This window comes from Condylura cristata, unplaced genomic scaffold (genome assembly GCF_000260355.1).
Source record: "Condylura cristata isolate star-nosed mole 26May11 unplaced genomic scaffold, ConCri1.0 scaffold00041, whole genome shotgun sequence".
NCBI classification, from domain to species: Eukaryota; Metazoa; Chordata; class Mammalia; order Eulipotyphla; family Talpidae; genus Condylura; species Condylura cristata.
The window spans coordinates 510,323-530,840 of record NW_004567142.1 but is presented as its reverse complement, the minus strand read 5'-3'; the positions used below and the strand labels follow the sequence as shown (position 1 = coordinate 530,840).

The following is a 20,518-nucleotide window of genomic DNA, read 5'->3' as shown; positions in this document are numbered from 1 at the left end:
GGGTGGTGTGACCAATCGGAGTTAAGTTTCGACCTGCGCACAGCTCTTGCCAATCATACGGTCACTTGGGTTCCCGCCTAAGCAGAAAAGCTCTCCTTCACCTCTGAAAGCCCTCCCACTTTCGGCGGGCCCTGGGGCAACGGACCAATCAGAAAGGGCTTCGCCCCTCACGCGTTTCTTGCCAATCAGCAGGCGGCGCGCGCAACCGTCTCTTGCGGAGGTGGGGAAGATCCGCCTCTCCCGCGCGACCGCCGGCCTCGTTGGGTCACGTGACGGACAAGGGGCGGGCACCCGCTGCCAATGCTATCACGTGACGACCAAAGGTTGCGTGCCGCGGCAGCCATTTTGCGGAATGGGAGGTGCGGCTAACTTTCTTCTGCGTCCCGGCGGTAGCGCAGCGCCCAACATCCTCCGATCTCAGCCCCTTCCCCAGCTCCTTTTCCGGTGGCGCTCAGATTCCTGAACTTTCTCTGCATCTAGGCCATTTTCCCTGCGTGTTGTCCTTTTGACCTCTTGACCTCTGACGCAAAGGTCAGCGCAAAGGTTCCACACTTTGGGTTTGGGATGTGAGGGCAGGGCCAAGCCTGAATTTTTACCCGTCTGTAAACCTGGGCCTTCAAGCCCCACATCGGAGGCTTCGTTTCCCAAAGTTGACCCCTAAAAGTCCGTATGTAGTCCCGGATAGTAAATTTTTAATCTTGCTACTTTAGCCTGGGGATGCAATCTCATAGCACAAATCTCGCCCAAGGTTAAAGGACCGGACCTGCCCTGCAAACCTCCGGGTCCTCCTCGAGTCAGCTGCAACCCCGCCCGTTTCTACACTTCAGGCCTGTTCTTTCAGCTTCCTGCATACCCCACTCGACACCCCCACCCCCGGCACCATCCCCCCCAGTTCTGTAACTCAGCTCTAAAACCTTCAAGATCTCCATTCTCCAGACCAATTCATTTCGGAGACTCGGTCCCTCTCCCATTTGCTACCTTTCAGCCCATGCCGTAGATCCTGAAATGATTTCTCCCTGTCACTCTCCTCCCCTGGAGCTTCCTCCAGAAACCCCTGCACCCCAGGGTCTCACGATTCCTCCTCCCCAACACCCGAATTTCCTCGACTTAGCGTCTTCACCCCCTTCCTGCAGTCTCCAGGCCCCTACTCCCCCACCACCCCCGCTGCCACCTCCTGCCCCTGCCCTGGGGGCTGCTCCCCCTCTCGTCTTTGGCCTGGAGAAGAGTCAGCTCCTGAAGGAGGCCTTGGAGAAGGCTGGCCCAGTCCCCAGTTGCAGAGAGGACGTGAAGAGGCTCCTGAAGCTACACAAGGACCGGTAGGGTGTCCCGAACCAGCCCACCCACCCAGGGTCTCATCTAACCACCTGCCCCTAGATGACTTTGGCCATCTCTTGAGGTCTGTCACCTTGAACCTTCAGCAAGGAAGGTCCTGTCCTCACTGGCATCTAATCCAGTGAGACAGATCTTCCTTCTTTGGGGAAAGGATGAAGCCCAATGTGAAATGAAGACATGTTCTCTTCAAGGACCTGCAAATATTTTAATGGGACTGGGGAAGTGACAAAAATGGGTTTGACATGCGGCCAGGAGCCAGATCTCACAGGGCGTGGGAAGGAAAGAACTTTTTCCTGAAGGCGCTGGGGAGCTGCAGAAGCAGGGAGGGAGACTACCTGCAGAGAATGGAGGTGATTAGACTGGAGTCTGGGGGTCCCAGGAGGAAGCTGGGGGGCCAGAGACCCAGGTGGAGGGGGTGGGGCTAGACCTGGGCTCACACTGTAGACTTAAGAGCTGCCTAACTGGGACCAGGTAGAAATGACTTGTCCAGATTCAGAAGAAACTTCAGCTTTCTAGACAGGTAGATAATCTGCTCTACATGCCCCAGCCTTAGTCAGGGTGAATATAAGGCAAGAACAGCCCCCCTCATTGCATGCCCAGCTTGCGTCAGAGCCTGTTCTGAGTGGTTTGCGCATTGATTTATCGACTTCTCTTAGCTGCTCCTAGAGGTTGGAACTGCGATTATCCAGTTTTTCAGATGAAGAAACTGAAGAGATGTGTCACTTAGCCATAGTGCCTGGGCGCTGGACAGCCTGACTGGCACTGGGCGCTGGCTCCAGCCTCTTAGCAGTAGGGGCCATGAGGCCTTCTCCTTCTCACCAGGGATCTCCCCCACAGTGCCCTCGCCCTGACCTTGCCATTGCTGTACCCCGGGGAGGGAAGGGATTGGGGCTACCAGACTCCTAGCAGCCTCCCCAAGGGTAGGGCTGGGCAGGCCTGCAGCAACTCATTATCAAGGTGCTCTCTTGGGCCCTGAGCCTGTCTTCGCCTGCTTTTACTCCAGGTTACGTTACGGAATCTTCTTCCTGTTTAGCAGCCTGAGAAACAGGCTTGGGGAGCTGGGGGGAGACTCTCAGAAGAGATACCCCTTCAAGAAATATCCTCTAACAAATGAATCTCTTTGGCTCCTATGAGTTGCAAAGCTTTGATATGTCTATTTTTTGCCCTTTCAGTAACTGAGAGGGTCAGGGAGCTGCGAGCAGGATGATTCACTCCGCAGATGAGGAAACTGAGGCTTGGGGAGGGGAGGGGCTACCCCAGGGGAGGGGAAAGAAGTCAGGGACAGACTGAGCCCTGAGCGACCCTCAGGCCTCGGGAGGACCAGCCAGTGTTCCCCTCACTGTCGCGTCAGGCTGCCCTTGGGGGGGGGTCGAGGCCCACCGCCTCTGTCACTCACTATGGCTCCAATTCAGTTTCAGGAGTGACTTGCAGTGGATCCTTTTCTGTGCCGACCTGCCCTCCCTCATCCAAGAAGGCCCTCAGTATGTGTCTGAGCTAGGGCTGGCCCTGCCTGCCAGTTTCTGAGGACCAGCGTGGGAGGGTTCACGGGTGTGGCTGCGGGGGAACCTAGGTTGGGGCCCTGGTGCAGTTGACAGAGTTGAAAAGACTGCGCCAGCGAGAGGAGGTGTGAACCCAGGCCAGCACCTCCAGCTCCGGGTTGGCACCTCCGCCTGGGAGTCCCAGTGACCTCTCTTCTCACGCCCACACTCCAGCCTTGCAACCCAGACTCTGGCCTTCGGCTGCCCTCGCTCCTGTGAAGGGGAGGCAGGTGCCCCCAGCAGGCCCAGGGCAACCCGCCTGTCCCCCAGTCAGCTGCTGGGAGGGGCTCGACCTGGGGAGTAAGGGGCTGGGCCTCTCTCCTCAGATGCGGGCTTGTGGCGCTGTGGATGGCAGGCCCTCTCCTCTTGCCCCCCAACGGGGTCCCCCTGGAGAGAATCGTGCGGGTGGCCTTGGAGCGAGGCTACACGGCCCAGGGGGAGATGTTCTCGGGTGAGTTAGGTGGTCTTCACTGGGAGGAGGCTGGGGAGGCTGACGGGACGTGGCCCCGGCCCTGCCCCACGCAGCAGGACAGTGTCACCAGGCCGGGTCGGCCGCCGCAGGGTCTGCCCCCGCTGTGCGGCCCGCACGGACTGTGACCCTCTGGCCACGCGCTGCTGCCTCGTACAAAGAGGTGGTGGCTGTGGCAAGCTTAGTGGTGGCAGCCTGGCGAGCTCGGGGCTGGCTGGCGCTGGGCACACGGTGACCCTGTCCGGTGCCCGCCGCGTCTCCGCAGCGGCCAACATGGGCAGGCTGGCCAGGGAGGTGCTGGGCTGCCACGCCGAGCTGCTCTGCGGAGGCCTGGGCAGCCCCAACAGAGACCGCATCCTGCGGCACCTGGTGGCCGGGCAGCCCCTGCTCATCCCGTATCCTCTGGCCAAGAGGGAGTGGCGGGGAGGGCGGGTCCTCCCAGGGCCACACCAGGCTTCAGCCTTAACCTGAGCGCTAGCTACGACGAGGACTTCAACCACGAGCCATGCCAGAGGAGGGGCCACAAGGCCCACTGGGCAGTGAGTGCAGGTGGGTCCTGACCCCTCCCCATCGCCCCCTTGAGGTCTCTGTGCCCACACTCTGGAGGCCGGGACCCAGCTGGGCCTCCCCTTGCCCACGGTGCACTCAGCAGGCCTGTCAGGCTCCACAGAATCCTCCAGTCAGGTTCGCGGACAAGCTCAGTGCAGACACTTCGAGCAAAAGCCCGGCTCCAGGCCCGGGCTGGCCACTTCCAGCTTCTGTGATTCTCCCATTCTCCTGACTGGAAGTTGGGGTGACAAACTACCCACCTCACAGGCCCAGCACACAAAACACGCAGGAGCTGGCACATCCCACGGGCGGCTGCGGCGGAGGCTTCGCCCTGCTCCCTGTGGCCCCGGCCCCTCGGCGCGATCTTGAAAGCCAGAGACCACTGAGCAAGGGCGTTGGTGCCGTCTGAAGCCGCCTCCCCGGGCTGATGGGCTGTAGGGGCAGAAGCCCAGGTGGCGGCAGCTGCAGCCAGACACCCTGGCTCAGCCCAGCGCCACAGCCCAGCCAGCTGCGTGCCAGCCCCTGCTCGTGTCTAACACAGGGTGGGGGTGGCGCCTACCCCGAGGGCTGAAGGGGGGCTGGCCCCAGCACTTGTCAGCGTGCAGCCCCCCACTCACTGCCACCCCCTCTGTTCCCAGGGGTCCTGCTGGGGGTGCCAGGTGTGCCAAGCCTTGGCTATGCTGAGGACCATGAGCTGCCAGGCCTGTTCCACCCAGTGCCCAGCACGGCGTGCCAGCCACCATCGCTGCCAGAGGAGGGGTCCCCGGGCGCCGTGTACCTTCTCTCCAAGCAAGGCAAGAGCTGGCACTACCAGCTGTGGGACTACGACCAAGTCCGGGACAGCAACCTGCAGCTGACAGACCTCTCACCTTCCAGGGCCGCTGACGGCCGGGAGTACGTGGTGCCCGCCGGTGGGGTGAGGGCCGGCCTCTGCGGCCAGGTGCTGCTCCTCACGCCACGGGCCCAGGCCACAGCCTGACTCCCGCCGTTTGCAAAGTGCTTTGCAGCAGCCTGGATCTCAGAGGACCTCCAGCTAGAGGCCCCCCTGTAGGGGACCCCCTGCTCCCCCCAGGCATCATCCCAGTGCCTCCCACGGCCCTGCAGGGCGCACCCACCGTGTGGGGCTGGGGTCCCAGCAAGGGGATGGAGACTGCCAGCAGCTCAGCGCCCAGGCCATGCCCATCACGGCCACCACCCTCTCCTCAACCACCGTGTGCTCTGGACATCTGCAAGAGCCCCTCACTGCAGCCCCCTGCTGTCTCCCTGCCCCCCACTTCTGTTCACACAGGACAGGGCCCCTTAAAAGGCAAACCCAAGGTTGTACACTTGCAGCTTCCAGGTGTATGGGATTCTTTGAACACAGAGAGCAGTCACATTCTACTGTAGGAGCTGCTGTCTGTCCATGTCAGAGCAAATTAAAGTCAATTTAAATGACAAACCAGGCCTTGCTGGAGAAACTTCCAGCAGCTGTCCTTGCTCCAGGACCAGGGCGGAACTCTAGGCCTCTCCGGCCTTCACAGTGCTGCCCCCAGGCTGGCCTTCCTCCTGCTTTCTGCCTGGGCCATCTGGCCTCCAGGCCCCCCCGGGACCCTGCTAAGGAAAGTGCTAGCAGCGCTCTCAGCTCATGCTCCTGGAGTTGCCTCCCACCTGCATTCTCTCCGCTCCAGGCAGCGAATATACCTGAGAGGGGTGTGTGTCCCCTTTCCCTGCAACTCATCCGCCAGACCCCCCAGCTCTCAGGGAGGGACCAGATGCCACTTGACAAGTGAAGAGACAGGCTGGGGGACATGCAGTGACTAAGGCCGCCGGCGGGCAGCGACAGGGCAGGCTTCAAAGCAGGCCTCTGCTACCTGTGGGGGTGGAGATGATTGGTTTTGTGGACTCCCGCTGTCTCCACTGAAAGCCAAGGGGCAGCTGTGCCTGGGGCGTGTCTGTCCCCCATCATCCAGCCTGGGGCCTCGCTTGAGCAGGTCTACACAGCCTAGTCGGTGTGGTGCCTCTAACCAGACGCGAGCCGAGCCCCCTCCAGGCCCGGGTGCCCCACCGGCACCCCCAGCCCAGCCTGGGCAGGCACCACGGGCAGGGCCTGGAGGGGGCTCGGCCACCCATGTCCCCTGCATCGTCCAGCAGTTGGGGCCGAGAGCAGGAGCCCCGTGGACGCAGGATGAGGGGAGTACCTGCCCAGACGCGTCATGATCCTCACCCCGCCCAGTGTTACAGCCCAAATCATGAGCTTTGCACCTACACGCCCCAGATGCAAAAGCTAAAACTCCATAAAGTTGACTTTGCTCTGTTTATTGGGGTGTGGTCACGGGAAGGCAGGCACCGTGAGCTGCTCTGCTTCCTGTTCCCAGCACACCCCCGTCTGACCCCGACTCCGACCTCATATAAATAAGTATAAAGATGTTCAGTAGAAAAGGACTCGGGCATGGAAGCTGGGCAGCGCTTCAACTTGGACGAGCGAGGTGCCGTCTCCAAGCCCACCCTGGGGGGCCGGGAAGCCAGTCGCCCACAGCTCTGGGCGCTCAGGATCTTTGGTTTGGACCTGGGTGGGCCTGGGCTCGCAGCCAGCCGCCCTGTGCCTCTGCCCCAAGCTGGTGGGTTTTCCCGGCAGGGCTGGGCGGGGCGAGGGTGCTGCTGAGGAAGGCGGCGGACTCCCAGGAAGCAGCTCGCGGGCCTCAAGCCCTGCTGCCGGGCACCCAGCTGGGAAGCAAGGATCAAAACGTCCCCAGTAGGCGGCGGAAGGAGGAAGTCCCGAGGCTGCTGGCGCCGCTCAGAGGTGGCTGTGGTTGTGGTCAGCAGGTCGGCAGAGGCTCCCCAGGCCTCCGGAAGGACAGGGAAAGGGCAGCCTGCCCAGCCCCGGGCAGCACCAGCAGGCCACTCCGAGGTGTCACCTTCCTCAGGGCCTGCATCCTCAGCACTCAGAGACTCTCAGAAGGAGAGAGGGACCGAACCCTCCCAGGCGGACAGGCCACCCCAGCGAGTATGTGGCCCTGGGGCAGCAGAGGTGGGGAGACCCTGTCTCTGGCCCGGAGGCAGTGACTATAGCCATTCATGCGGTGACAGGCAGCCTCGGGATGAGGTCAAGCTGTGGCCCCCGGGGCATGATGCAGAATCCTTCCAGGGTGGACTGAGAGATTAATTCTGATGCTGACTGGCAGGTGACCCCGTGCCCCCTCCAGTCCTTACAACCCCTGAATCACAAAAGGGCCTTCGGATCTTCCACACGGTCACACCTCTCCCTCCTGAGAGGTCAGCTTCCCCCTACCAACCTCGGGCCCCAGTAAACTCGGGGCTCCCCGAGCTGGACAGGCCCATCTAATACATAAGGCTGGCACCAGGCAAGAGGGTCAGCTGTGGGTGAGCCCATGCAGGAGCCGGATCATGTTGTCCAGGCCCCACAGGTAGCCGTCCTCGCGGTTGCCCTCAGCCCAGGGCAGCCGGTGGCTGAGCGTCTGGTGGCCAGGCAGGGCCACTGTCTTGCCAAAGTCGATCATCCAGACCTTGGCCAGGCCGGTGTGGTCGTGCACAAAGAGGAGAGAGCTGCCTACCACCTGCAGGAGGGAGGAGCATGGTTAGTGGGGGGCCAGGTCGCTTCCCTGGTGGGCAGCTGAGCACAGTGTCTGACCACAGTCCTAGGGATCCAGGCTGCTGCATCCCAACCCGTCTCTGCCACTTACTGGCTGTGCGGCCTTGGGCAGGTGCTTCACCTCTCTGGGCCTCCACTGGGCCTCCACTTCTTCTCCACAAAGTGGGACCAATGGAGTAACAGGATCATTCACTTCACTAGACATCTGAATGAATCCACATAAGGCGCACAGGATGCAACAGGAGCACAACTAACCCAATGTCAACTGCCCCCCTTTTTAAGCCCTAATATCCTGACAGGTCAAGAGAGCCTGGAGGGACGAAGGAAATCGATAACCCCTCTCCGTGGAGAGGACAGAGGCTACCCAGCCCCATGGACTGCGGCTTGAGTCCCAGCAAGGGGCAGCCACCTGCAGGCCTCTGCCTCGTCATCGTGGAACGGCTGATGGCGAGAGCCCTAACTCCCGGGTCCCCGGCCTGCACCGCCATGGCACAGCGCTCCTTCAGCACCCAGTGTGTTTTGTTTTGTTTTTTAACTAGAGGTAGTAGCTTCCATGAATGCAGGCCCCTCCCTTTTTCCAGTCAGTGTCAAACCCTTCTGCTTCCAGAGAAACCAGGTGTGACGGTGCAGGTGAGCAGGTGCCTGGCAGAAGAGGCGGCCACCGCCCTGCTCTGAACAGCTGCTGGCATGTGGCAGGCTGCCCAGGGCTGCCGCCTCTCCCCATTTGCCTAGGGAAACTGGAAGTCCCGATGCTGGTACAGAGCCTCACGCTGAAATGCTGGCAAGTCGGTTTTTACAATGTGTGGTCACCAGACAGGTGAAACCACGGGGCCAGAGGACACGGGGCCCAGGCCACCTGTGACTGTGCAAGGCCCCGAGGCAGTGAGCTGCCCACGGGCCAGACTGTCACTCTTAATCCGCCTCCCCTTCACATGCCCAGAGCAGACCCCACACGCCAGGAGAGTGGCCAGCAGGGCCGCGGTCAGCCCCAGGCTCCCACCCAGACCTGTGCTTTTCAGAAGTGGGTGATGTCAGGAAAAGGAGGGAGGAGGAGGAAGAGCCTGGGGGAGGTGGGAGAGGACACTGGCTGCCATCGGACTTTCTGGGACTTTCTGGGATAGCCTCGGAGAGAGGAACTTCCCGGCGAGAGCAGGCTGTGGAAGGGGGCAAGGGTGGGCCTGAGGACACGCAGCTAAGAAGAATCAGAACTCGCTGCACAGCGACTGTAAGGGCCCCAGCTCTGTGCTCCGTGGTGCGCTCTGCAGGGCTCCTCTCACCTCAGCGGCCTCAGGAGGAAGGACTTTGTCCCTTCTCCTGACAGGTGGAGACCCAGGCGCCAGAGGGTGTCACAAGGTCATGCAGCAGCCAGCCTCCAGCCCAGGCCACCCAGCTCAAATGCTACCAGTCCTCTTCCCTGAACTCCTCATTATCTACCCTAAAAAAGCAAACCCCCAAAGGTGGGGCCTGCCTTTTACAGCTCTGGCCTCTAAGTCTGTCAGTGGTTTCTCAGCACTGCTGAGAGAGTGCGCACGCGCACAACACACACACACACACACACACAGCCCTCGGCTCCCAGGGTAGCGGGGGCTCGCACCTCGTGAGTCATGAAGAAGGGGGAGTTCTCCAGGGCATCACGGAGTCCTTCCAGCCGGGCCACGTACTTTCTCTGAGAGGGGGGAGGAGGCTCTCGGTTAGCACAGGGACCTGGTGCTCCCGGCCCACCCTGAGCTCTGCCCTTTCCCAGGCCACCAAGGCGACGAGCGCGAGGAGACAAGGGGAGGCAGAGGGGGAAGTGCAAGGGGGGCCGGATGCAATGGGGTCAGGGTGGCACAGACCAGGGTGCCAGTGCAGCCTATAGGTACACCCAAGGTTCCTGGAAGCTCCTCCCACCCAGAGAGGGGCTCTGCCTCTCTTCCATGTCAGTTTGGCCATGCCACCGGCTTTGGCCAACACCCCGTGGCGAAATGACGTGGCCATTCAGGACAGGCCATCGAGGGGCTTTTTGCCTTTTCACTTGTTCTCTTGGGCTCCAGCTTCCAGGGGGTGGACAAGCCCAGGGGAGCCGGCTGGGTCCTGCCAGATGGACCAAGTCACACAGCAAGACCGTGAGGCAGCCACCAGCTGACCTGACGTGAGCGACACTAGCTGCTATCAGGCAGCCTCCGCCGGTGCAGGAGACCCACACACTAGGGGCGCGACGACTGCAGTGGTCTGAGTGGGTGCGTTTAGGGGCGTGGGTGTCCTGCTCACCAGGATCTCGTGGTTCCCGTCCACAAAGTCCTCCAACACCTTTGTCACCTGCTCCAGCTGCTGTGTCTTCTTGAAGTTGGTGTTGCAGGTGCCATCAGCTTTCTGCAGGGGAAAGGGGGCAGGGGTCACAGCTTACCCCCCTCACCCCATGCCAAGGAGCCTCAGGCCACCTGCCTGCCCCCACACCTGTCTGCTGTTCAGAGGAAGCCAGCCCACCTACCCAGCCCCAAGGCACCCTCCTGGGCAACAAACAGCCTCTTCTAACCAGGGGGCTTTGGAGGGGAGCGCATCTGGTTTTGATTCGTGACTCTGCTACTTCCTGGGTCAGCAACCTTAAGCAGGTCACTTCACCTGCCTGAGCGTCAGTTCCCTCATCTGGAAAACAGGAATTGTGTTGGTATCGCCTTCCTAAAGCTGGCACAAGGACCAGAGGAGACCGGGAGTGAGGATGCATGGCGTGGTGCCTGGCACATAGTGAGCACACAACTAACAAGACTCTTGTTATTTTGTGTTTCTGAGTGGCGCACAGAGAAACCGTGTGAGTCACCTGCCATGCTGTGTCTGGTGCATGTGGGCAGTAAGAACGTAACAGAACAGTCGGGAGGGAGACAGATACAAATAATGAAGTGTACCAATATAACAGGGTGGAAATCAAGGAGGGCTTCTTGGAAGAAGACATATTTGAAAGGAGACAGGAAAATGACTGAGTCAGTGAGGGCGGCCAATAGGAAAAGACCGGTCCCAGCAGAGGGAACAGCATGTGTGCAGGCCCAGGGGCAGGAAGGCCAGGACCCTTCCGAGGAGATGAAAGTGTCTCACTGAGGCCTGACAAGGAGAGAGAGCAGAGTGAGAGGTAAGACTAGACCCTGGAGGGCCCTTGAACCTGGGGAGCTTCTCTTGAGGGTCCTAGGGTGCCATGGAAGGATGTTGAACAGGAGGATGCCAGTCAGACAGGTCGCTCAGGTGAGGCTGAGGACACAGGTGCTCTCAGACCCTCCTATGTCTGGAGTGTGGCAAACTCCAGCCAAATTCCCAGTGCATTTAGTTTGGCCTTTGACCTGGTGGTCCTGCTTCTGGAAACCCAGTCTACAGCTAAACCTTCCCACTCGTAAGATATGTACAAAATGATTTTGCTTGTAAAGCCAAGAAGCGGACACGCTGGAGGCCATCTGGAGGCCATGTACCGGGCACCGTGCGGGGCATATCCACAAAGAAGTGTTGCATAGCTGGCTAGGGAGGGCGGGCAGCGGGGCACTGTGCCTACCACGTGACCAGCCTGCTCACTGAAACAGCAAGGCGTCGATGATCATGCACACTGTGCCACCTTTGTGGCAGAGAGGAAGGAAAACTTAGGCTGTGCGACTGCATTTGACTATATTTGAGGAAGAAACAAGAAGCTGGTAAAGTGGTTCCCCCAGAACAGGTGGGTGTGGAGGGACGAAATGGGAAGGACAGCTGGGAGGGGGATCCCCCTTCACACCCTTCTGTGATAGCAGTTGGCTCCCGAACTGTGTGAATACCTCCTCACACCGCTCTAACACAAGGAACAAGAAGCAAACGGAAGGGGGAGAGGGGCCTGGGAAGGCTGAGCCCCGGCCCCGAGCCCAGGGAGCCTGGAGCAGAACACGGGCCAGACTAGGCCGGGGCCTGGATCGGCGAGATGGAATCAAGAGACACTTAGGCAGCTGGATAAACAACCCTCGGCCTCCTCTGGATGTGGGGGTGAGGGAAGCGGCCGCCCGGCCCCACCCGCGCTCCCCTGCAGCCTCCAGCTCTGTGCAGAGCTGCTTCCTTCTCGCTCTCCCACACACCCCGGAGCCCGGGCCCAGAACCGGCTGCCGATGCTCTGCAGCGGCCTCACCTTGATGCCTTCGATCCGGAAGCCCAGGGTGGACGTGGAGCTCACGGTCTCTCTCCACTGCATGTACCGGGGCTTGGTGACTGCGCCCTGGGCGTGCTCCTCAGGGGAGGGCGCCCCCGGGTCCACGGCCACCATCTTCTCATACATGTCCTTCCGGGGTCGGGGCCGCTCTCGCGCCTTCACCAGCTCCTCTTCCAGGTAGGTCCTGGGACCCAGAGGACGCAACAGAGGCGATGAGGAAGGGCGAAACTGACTTATACTCCCTGATGGCGAGGCAGTTGGAGAGCTACCGTGTGGCCAAGGATAAGCAGCGCGATCGATAAAGCAGACAAGAGTCCACAGACAGACACTCTACGGACACTGACTCAACTCAGGACAAAAAAGGCCCTGCGTGCGGTGGGGGAAGGGAAGGTTTCAACACCCAGGCCGGGTCAATAGGAATGTCCTTCTGGAAAAAAAGTGAACTTTGACCCCTATTTCACACCACAGATAAAAAACAATTATAGGTGGGTCACAGCTGTAAAAATGAAAATTAAAACAATGAAGCTCAGAGAAGAGCCTCATGACCTCGAAATAGGCAACAATTTCTTAAACACAAAACAACTTGCTGTAATGAAAAAAAAAAGTCCCACTGGACAAAGTTCAAAGTACTTCTGCTTATCAAAGGACATGATTAAGACCATGAAATGGGAGCTGTGGGGACTGCATGTGTGCCTGCGAGCGATGTGTGTATCCCTAACAAAGGAGTTGGAATATGTAGAATAAGTAAAGAAATACCGGTCAAAAAGAAAAAGGTAGCCAGTAGAAAAACAGGCACAATATCCACATTGGCACTTTTCAAAAGATGGTTTCCATGTGGCCAAGCCACATGGAATGTGCTCGATTTCTCGGGCCATCACAATGGCCACATGTAAAATCGTGACGAGACATGCACTATAGATGAAATTAGTAACACAGGAAACAGCAAGTGCTGATGAGAATACAGAACACGGGGTCCGCACACCCGCGTGGGAATCCCGGCTGGCACAACTGCATTGGAGACTGACTTAGCACTTTTTTCCAGAAAGCCCACCCTCTCCCCTGCACCCCTGCCCCATGGCCACCTGACCCCACCTGCTGCCCATCTTGCAATCCATGATAGAGGGGCCCTCGAAGTCCGCCAGGAGATCTTCCATCTGATTGAAGGCCTGGCCATCCCGCTGCACCACGCCATAGTAGGTTGGCACAAAAGGCCGCAGAATGTCACTCATCAGCTGCTCCAGACTGTGCTGCTCACACTGACAGAAGCGCTTTAGAATACGACCGTCCTCTCCTGCCTGGAAGTTCCCTATGGGCAGCAGAATCAGTGAGAGGGATAGAGATAGATGAGAAAGAAAACCCCACCCCTGTACACAGCAGATCCTGGCCACCATCATCTCGCTTGACCTTTCTATACACGATGCTTTCATGCCCTCCCTGAAACTCTCAAAATCTTGGCTGGGGTATTGGGGCAAGGGCCTGTTCTGCTCTTTGTTGAAAGAGAGCCACATTCACAGTCAGTTGGGTCCTCGTTTGTTTTGTAGTTGAGGATTGTGGCTCATGATCAGTGGTGGGGATTCTGTGAGACCTGAGAAGAGAGCATGATGTTCCACAGCAGATTTTCACTTGCTCGGCCCGAGTCCCTGAGTGCTAAGAACCCCAGGGGTGTGCTTAATTTACAAATCTGTCATTTCCTGGGCCATGTAGTTAGTATAGGTTAAAATTATAAATTCTTACTGAAGCAGGCAGTATTTTCAGATTACAATTTCCGAAGATGGCTGCACCAGTAGCTCACATCCCACATGCTCGTCTGGAATTTCGCCATTCCTCAGCAAGAAGTGAAACCTAATTCTTCTCCCATGAATCTGGGAGAAGTTTATGGCCTAAGTGACACTATGACTTTATGAGTCCTTTAGGAGTCATAGAGGAGATGAGTTTTGGGCCTCCCTGGTGAAACAAAGGGTTAAATCTAAGCACTATGAAGCTGTCCCCGCCACAACTTTAATGCCCGGCCAGGGAGTGACCCACAGGGTGCAGCAGACCTCTCCTATCTCCTCACTGTCCCCCTCAGCAGTGTATCTCAGTAGATCCCCTTGTTCTGCTCCCCGCTCTGTCTCTGATGAACCGTCTCAGCCCCTGCACCTCTGGCCTACACCCCAGCTCTTGAATACATAAATAAGTAACTCTTTAAATACAAAAAGGAGCTACAATTTCCACTTTGTTGACAGAGACACCTATAGCTACAGTTCTGAGTTGTCACATATGAAATCTAATTACTGTGAAGCCACCACACTATGCGGAAGGCCAAGCAGCTACAGGTGAAAACATACAGTGGGATCCCACACTTTTCAAAAAGTTCCCATTTGTCTGCTTGGCTTTTTCATAAGACTTATACTAGTATGTGTTACAACAAAAGGCAAAAATGTACTCTGCATTTGTTTCACAGCAGTCGTTATAAAGATAGTGAAACCCTCGCAGCAGGGCACCACCAAACACCTCCCCATACCTGCTGTGTATCTGTCAGAACATTTCTCCTTTTACTATGTGTTATTGTAGGTTTTATGTGGTTCTGGGTATGATTTAGTAGGTTAGCTTTTGTATGTGGGGACACTCAAAAATTTGCTCAAACAACTTAATGACAAGGGCCTCCCTGGTGGCCTAGGGGTTAAGTTTCAGGGCTATCACCTCGACTGCCCGAGCTCGACCCCCTGCCCCGGAGGTGACCCACAGGGCACAGCAGACCTCTCCAGACCCGCCCGCTGCTCCCCTCAGCAGTTATCTCAGTGGACCTGTCTGTTTTGTTCCCAGTCTCTCTCTGGTGAATCCTCTCACTCCCTGTATGTCTGGCTTTCAAAACCCCCTAAAAAAAATTAACAATAATTGCATCTTTGCTTTTACACCATTTTGAAGAGTTTCATTGGAAAAACCCTTTCAGACAGTGGGGAACATCTAGACAGGCTTTCCACCCAGCCACCCCAGCTGAGGTCCAGTCAGGCCCAACAGGCCACATCAGTCACCATGTGAGTGAATGATTCCCCAGAATTTTCTCTGAGAGTGCCCAATCCTTGAGCTGTCCTCGCTGAGTGTCCAGATATGAAGCAGCAACAGGTCATCCCTACCAGGCCCTGTCTGAGTCCTGACCCAAAACCCATGAGTATAATCAAAGGATTATTTTATTCCACTGGTATTTTTTGGAAATTACTAAAGTTTTAGTTTTCTGTTGTCTGATTTTTTTTTTTTTTTATGTCTACTGAACTGGGGCACAGGCCGGAGGTTCAGGGGTGGTGAGAGGATTCATCAGAGACAGAGTGGGGAGCAGAACAGGCAGATCGACTGAAACACTGCTGAGGGGCACACGCCGGAGACAGGAGCGGTCTGCTGTGCCCTGTGGTTCACTCCTGGCTGGGGGTGGGGTTCATGCTGAAGTGGCTGTGCTAGTGTCATAGTGCTGTGCTTTAACCCGTTGCATACCAGGGAGGGTCCTGATTTTTTTTTTTATTACTGAGCAATAATAACTAGAACACATATAGATAGCAGGCCTTTGTTTATGGTTTTAGGGGGGCCTCGTCTTTTCTCTGACTTAGATCTAAGATACGTTCCCGTCTGGCATCTCTTTACTGCAAGCAGTTTCTCTGGTCTCCTCTCTGCCTGTTTTTGTCAATAAAGTTTTACTGGAACACAGACATGTCCCTGTGTTTATGGCTGCCTTCTTGCAGCAACAGTGAGTTGCAACAGAGACTCTGTGCCCACAAAACCTAAGAGCATCTAGCCACACACACACACACACACACACACACACAGAGTTACATAACAGGCAATATAGTATTATGTGGGAGAGACACTCTGTCAGATCCTGGGGAAAAACATCCAGGCTGCTGCTTACTGACGACCTACTATGCTCTGGCTCTGGATGTGGGCAGAGGTCAGAAGTGCTAATTTCCAAACACAGATGAGAAAATGGCCCAGGGAGGGAAAGTGACTTGCCCCGGGTCACCTACTAATAAAGGGCAGAGCCAGGACTGGAGCCAGGATCACGCATCCCCCAGGTGTGGCTTTTCCACAAACACCAGGGTCGGAGGGAACAGCCCGGCCCAGGCATAAGCACGTCTCAGAGAGCCCCATGAGGTGGAGACTGTCCCCAAGTCCATTTTCCAGATGGGAAGACTAAACTGCAGAGAGTAGCCCAGCCCAGCCCTGGGCCTGCTCTCACCAGCATGTCCAGAGAGCTGGACCCAAGGGTAGTGTTTGCGGAAGGAGACCACGAAGGGCGAGTACTTCAGAACGGTCTTCAGTTTCTTCCAGGATTTGTTCTGTGGAGACAGAGCAGGGTGGGGTCAGGATTGAGGCCAAGGAGAGGGCGATGAGATTACTGTCATGTGAGGACCCAGGGTGGACACGGGGCTCTCCGGCACCAGGGGGTTTCATGGAGTGACTGATCCCAAGCTGGCTGTTATGAGCAAAGTCCACGTACAAGATCCCCGCAAAAGCCTCCACTAAGGTGGGAAGATCTCCTGTCCATGCCTCCTCGTCTCTGTCACTTTATTGTCTGTGTGTCTCTCTGTCCTTCTCAAATGAGCAACACTAGGTCGGGTTTGGTGGTAAAGAGCAACTCCACTGGGGACATCCCACCCTCTTGAACTTAGGTTACTGATGCTCTGCCAGTGAGGTATGAGAGAAGGATCCCTTTTGGGGAGGGCCCTTGAAATCGGAGCCTGACTTTCCTTGTGTGTGAGGGGTGGGTGGGTGGGAGGGGGGTTTAAGAATTACAAATAAGTAGAAAACACATTAAGTGAAATTAAGAGAAAATGGAAGCTTCCTCAGTCTGGGCCTTGAGTATGGATAGCATGGAGTAGAGACCTTCACCCACCACTGACACAGGGTCAACATTCAGAACGAACTGAACAAGTCTTTGTTGTTCCAAGTCACCAAATCTGGGGGTTATGTGTTACTATATCAAATCCTGACCTATACTGACTGATAAAGACCAACCCAAAAAGACTGACAGAGAGCTACGGATACAAAAAGTTGAGAAAGGAAAAATTAACAAAGACAGGAGTGGGTGGGCAGGGAATCCGGGGAGAAGGGAAAGAACCCAACAGGAAAACAGAAGCAAAGAGAAAACAAGGATTTCGTTGTATCACACTAACTCGACCCAAAGCTTCGTGAGAGCTGGCCAGTGTCTGATTCACATGCGTGCGTGTGCAGGCACACACATGAGTAGGAGAATATGTTCTCTGCTTCAAGTATACACAGGCCCTGAGCAAGTACAGGTCATCTCCCAAGAAGGAAGCTGTGTGTCCAGGCACTGCCCACCCTCAGCCCCAGGATCAAGCACGTTCTCTCCTATCCTGTCGGAGTCCAGTTGCCTGGTAGACATCTACCAGACAGTGGAAAGGTCAAACAGAGGCAGGATGGGGGGCTGCCGATTCAGGAAAGCCTGTTCCCTCCCCCCTCCAGCTGCCAGCTGTGGGGTGGAGGTGATTAATAAAGGTTCCTGTTTACTAAGCACCTGGAACATTCCAGGCACGATGACAAAGATTCAGTGTGCCATAAGCTACTTAATTCTAAAAACACAACCCCAGGAGGACTGTTGACTGTGTTACAGAGGAGGAAACGGGCTCAGAGGGGTGAAGCTACTTGCCTAAATCACACAGCACATATCTGGGGTTCCATCTCTGTCTGGACTTAGCTGCTACAGCCCTGCTGGATGCAAGTACCTGAGGGCAGGGGCTGCAGGCGTCATGTCTATGACCATGTCCCAAGCCCTGGCCTGACATACAATAGATACTCAGAACAATGTTGCTGAGCTTTAAAGAGGCCAGTTGAAAACTATCTTTTTTTAAAATCAAAAGCGCATTTTGTATCTTCTCTTTTTTCTTAGATCTGATGGTTAATATGGGCTTCTTCATGGCTTCATGGTGGTTTCGGCGCCCATGACGCCTCCTCCAGGAAGCCCTCTCTGATACCCCCCAGTCTGGTCAGTCACTTCCTTGGATTCCCACCATCAACCCTGAAGGCTCTGAGCTGTCTCTGCCTGGGGATGGGCCTCTCCCTTCCCCTCGCCTGGGAGTCCATGAGGACTGTTTTAGTCCAACCTAGGCCAGATGCATGTTGAGGGCTAGGGACTGTTTGCTGTCTGATGAGAAGGGAGAGCAGAGCGGGAAGAAAGAGAGGTGCTGAGTCTCTTATGAGTCCCAGTTGAAGTCAGGTGGCATTTCAAGACAAAGGGAGAAGGAAGCCGGGGCAGTGGACACAGCTTAAGCGACGGGCGGAGGCAGCACCGGGCTGGTGTGGGAGGAACAGTGTGTACAGGGCTCCTCTGCGCAGAGGGTCAGCGGAGGGGAGGCCGGGTAGGAGGGAGCTCTGCTGCTGGGAACGGCCTTCTGGCCACTACGGAAGGCAGTGGAGCAGAAGTGTCTGGTCATGGCTGGGACGGATTCTGGAAAGAGAAGAAAAAACCAGACAGGGAGGCTTGGGAGGAAAGCAAGCTAGAGTTGGATGCGCGCCCCACAGAGCTTAAACTGACTAGGTTTCAACTCTGTTGGAACTGAGTTCGAATCTTGACGCTCGCCAGCCCTGGCCACCGTTAAGCACACAATTGCACACTGAAGATGCCTCAGTGTCCGCATCTGTCAAGTGGAGATAACAACCCCAATCTCCTAGCGCAGTCATAAAGATTCCAAGAATCCTTTCTGGGCTCATTCTCTACAAAAATGAATGCGGTGAAGGGTGGTCAAGGTTCATGACCCCTGCAGGCAGCCAAAGCCACGGAGACGGCTCACGGAAAAGTGTGTGGTATTCAGTAAGGGTTTGAATCTCAGCTCTGAGTCTTCCAAGGGTTGTGACTTAGACAAAAGTGTCTTGACCCCTCAGTGCCTCGGTGTCCCCAGAAAGAAATGGGAGCACAACTAGTATCGACTGCATAGGACTGCTGGGAAGATGAGCGGAGTTCACAGCAGTGAGGAGCTTCACACACGCTGGGCACCAGGGAGTGCTGACCGCCATCGCTACAACTATGGCGTTTACCCTTTTCATTATTTCCATCCACCTGCAGCTAAGCTCTTCTGAGATGGCGAGGAGGCAGCAGAGGAATCAGCAGCGACAGAAAAAGCCAGGGTCAGTTCCTCGACTCAGGCACAGACAAGCTGAGGCTGGTCTGTCTGTATCACATCTGTGGCCACATGTGTGAACATGTTCCTAAGTGAGGCAGGTGGGTGGGGGGTTCAGGGCAGACACCCAAGCCAGAGGCCCAAGGACAGGGGGAGGCAACCCAGCCAGCAGACCTGCCCAGGTGAGATTCCCTGTTTCACACCTGCCTGGGAGCTGAACCTGCCCGGCTGGCCTCCTGATTCACCAGGGCAGAACCACACCCAGGCTGAGGGTGAGGGTGAGGGTTGAGGTTATAAACAAGAGTGTGCAAGCCCCCCAGCCCCTGTGAGTTGGAGGACTACAGGGAGACAGGAGGGTCCCCAGCTAGGCTGGAGGCAGGAGTGGTGGTGGGGTCTCTTGGTGTTTGGGGTTCACACAACTTTTTGAGAATCTAATAAAACTGGTGGACTCACTCCCTATAAAGTGGATGGGCCCTGAGTCAGCCACGGGCCCAGTCCACGGAATCTGGGATAGAAAGTGCACGTTTCTGCCTTACTATACCCGTGTGCTTTAGATTTTGGGGTCACAGACTCTCCCAAGGATCTGCTATAAAAATGTGTGTGCGCGCACAGACTCACACGATCACACAATGTCAAAGGTTCCTGGGCACCACACTGACATGGGCCAGTGGCCATTTTAGACCCCAGGCCTGGAGGCAGTGGGTCAGGGTTAAGAACCCACCTGCCAGGGGGAAAAGGTCGGTGAATGGAATAGGGAGCTGGAGATGAAATTGCTGGGGGTGCTAGATCAACTTCTCAAAGCAAAGCAGAGGAATTCGGCATGGGGGGGGACGGTTCTAGCTCAAAGGCAGGATGGATCCCACTCACCCCAGACCTGTCCTCGGGGTCGCTGGCACCTCCACCCCCGGCCACCACGTCATCCTCAGACTCGTCGTCGAAAGAGGAGGCAGAGGAGAAGCCGCCACTGCTCCCGTCAACCCTGGAGCGGGGTCCCACTGGCTGAGCCTCAGGCTCAGGGGTTTCAGGAGTGATGATGAGCCGGGGCACAGGGGTCAGGGAGGTACACTCCAGGTGAGAGTACAGGTGAGTCACCGACTCCCCAGGTTCTGGTTCCACTAATGGGCCATCTTGGCCGGGCTCCTCCAAAAGGCAGTCTGTCTCAAGCTCTGTCTGGGGTCCATCAGTATCTGGTGTCTGGGCACCATCAGCACCAGGCTGTGACCAGGAACCATCAGAATCTTGTGTAGGGAAACCACCAATGTCAGGCTGTTTCCACACAGTTTCCAAATCCTGTGGCGTCCTGGAGCCATCGGGGTACAGTTCTTCCCAGGAGCCATCAGCGCTCGGCTCCGTTGAGGGACTGGACTCCTCCGGCTCGGGCCGGAGGCTGGACTCGTTCTGAGGGGTCCGGAGGTTACCAGCCCAGGGCTGGCCGCCCGCAGGCTGGGTCTGTGACCCACGTATTTCTAGTTCTGTGCCGGGCCCATCCACGCCGGGCTGTGCGCCGGGACTGTCCGTCCCTGGTTGAACCTGGAGGTCGGACCGCTGAGGATCAATCCCAAAGCCATCGGTCTCGGTCTCGGTCTCGGTCTCGGTCTCGGGCCCGGCTGCCTCCAGCTCTGACCAGGGGCTGCTCTCTTCTGGCTGTGTCGGGGGGCTGGACCGGCCCGGCTCCGTCCTTTGGCTGGGCCGCTCCGCCGCCGCTCCGCGGCCAGCTGCTTCAGGCTCGGCCAGTCCGTCCGTCCGCGACTCAGGCCCCAGGCCGGTTCTCTCCGGCTCTGAGGGGAGGCTGGGCTCCTCGGT

The 20,518-nt window shown here is 57.1% G+C and overlaps 2 protein-coding genes across 3 annotated transcripts in view; one reads left to right on the top strand and one right to left on the bottom strand.

The window, feature by feature from the left end:
- The first annotated feature begins 348 nt into the window (after positions 1 to 348).
- LOC101637182 (chromosome unknown open reading frame, human C19orf54) lies at positions 349 to 5,377 on the top strand. Of its 2 annotated transcripts, XM_004693900.2 has the most exons (7): positions 349 to 531; positions 749 to 1,316; positions 2,745 to 2,813; positions 3,197 to 3,321; positions 3,605 to 3,734; positions 3,818 to 3,888; positions 4,527 to 5,377. In XM_004693900.2, exons 2-7 carry the CDS (start codon positions 1,006 to 1,008, stop codon positions 4,865 to 4,867), a joined length of 1,047 nt encoding a protein of 348 aa, XP_004693957.1. In that variant the 5' UTR covers positions 349 to 531; positions 749 to 1,005; the 3' UTR covers positions 4,868 to 5,377. The 2 variants fall into 2 exon arrangements, with proteins under 2 accessions (XP_004693957.1, XP_012589236.1); XM_012733782.1 differs by lacking the exon at positions 2,745 to 2,813.
- A 785-nt stretch (positions 5,378 to 6,162) lies between these two features.
- LOC101636947 (inositol-trisphosphate 3-kinase C) overlaps positions 6,163 to 20,518 on the bottom strand; it is a 17,599-nt gene continuing 3,243 nt past the window's right edge. The window contains exons 2-8 of the mRNA XM_012733467.1: positions 19,583 to 20,512; positions 15,817 to 15,916; positions 12,702 to 12,915; positions 11,589 to 11,793; positions 9,728 to 9,829; positions 9,072 to 9,143; positions 6,163 to 7,442 (exon numbers count right to left, since the gene is read on the bottom strand). Coding sequence (XP_012588921.1) covers positions 7,239 to 7,442; positions 9,072 to 9,143; positions 9,728 to 9,829; positions 11,589 to 11,793; positions 12,702 to 12,915; positions 15,817 to 15,916; positions 19,583 to 20,512 — 1,827 coding nt within the window. The 3' untranslated portion in view covers positions 6,163 to 7,238. The remainder of the gene's footprint in view (positions 7,443 to 9,071; positions 9,144 to 9,727; positions 9,830 to 11,588; positions 11,794 to 12,701; positions 12,916 to 15,816; positions 15,917 to 19,582; positions 20,513 to 20,518) is intronic.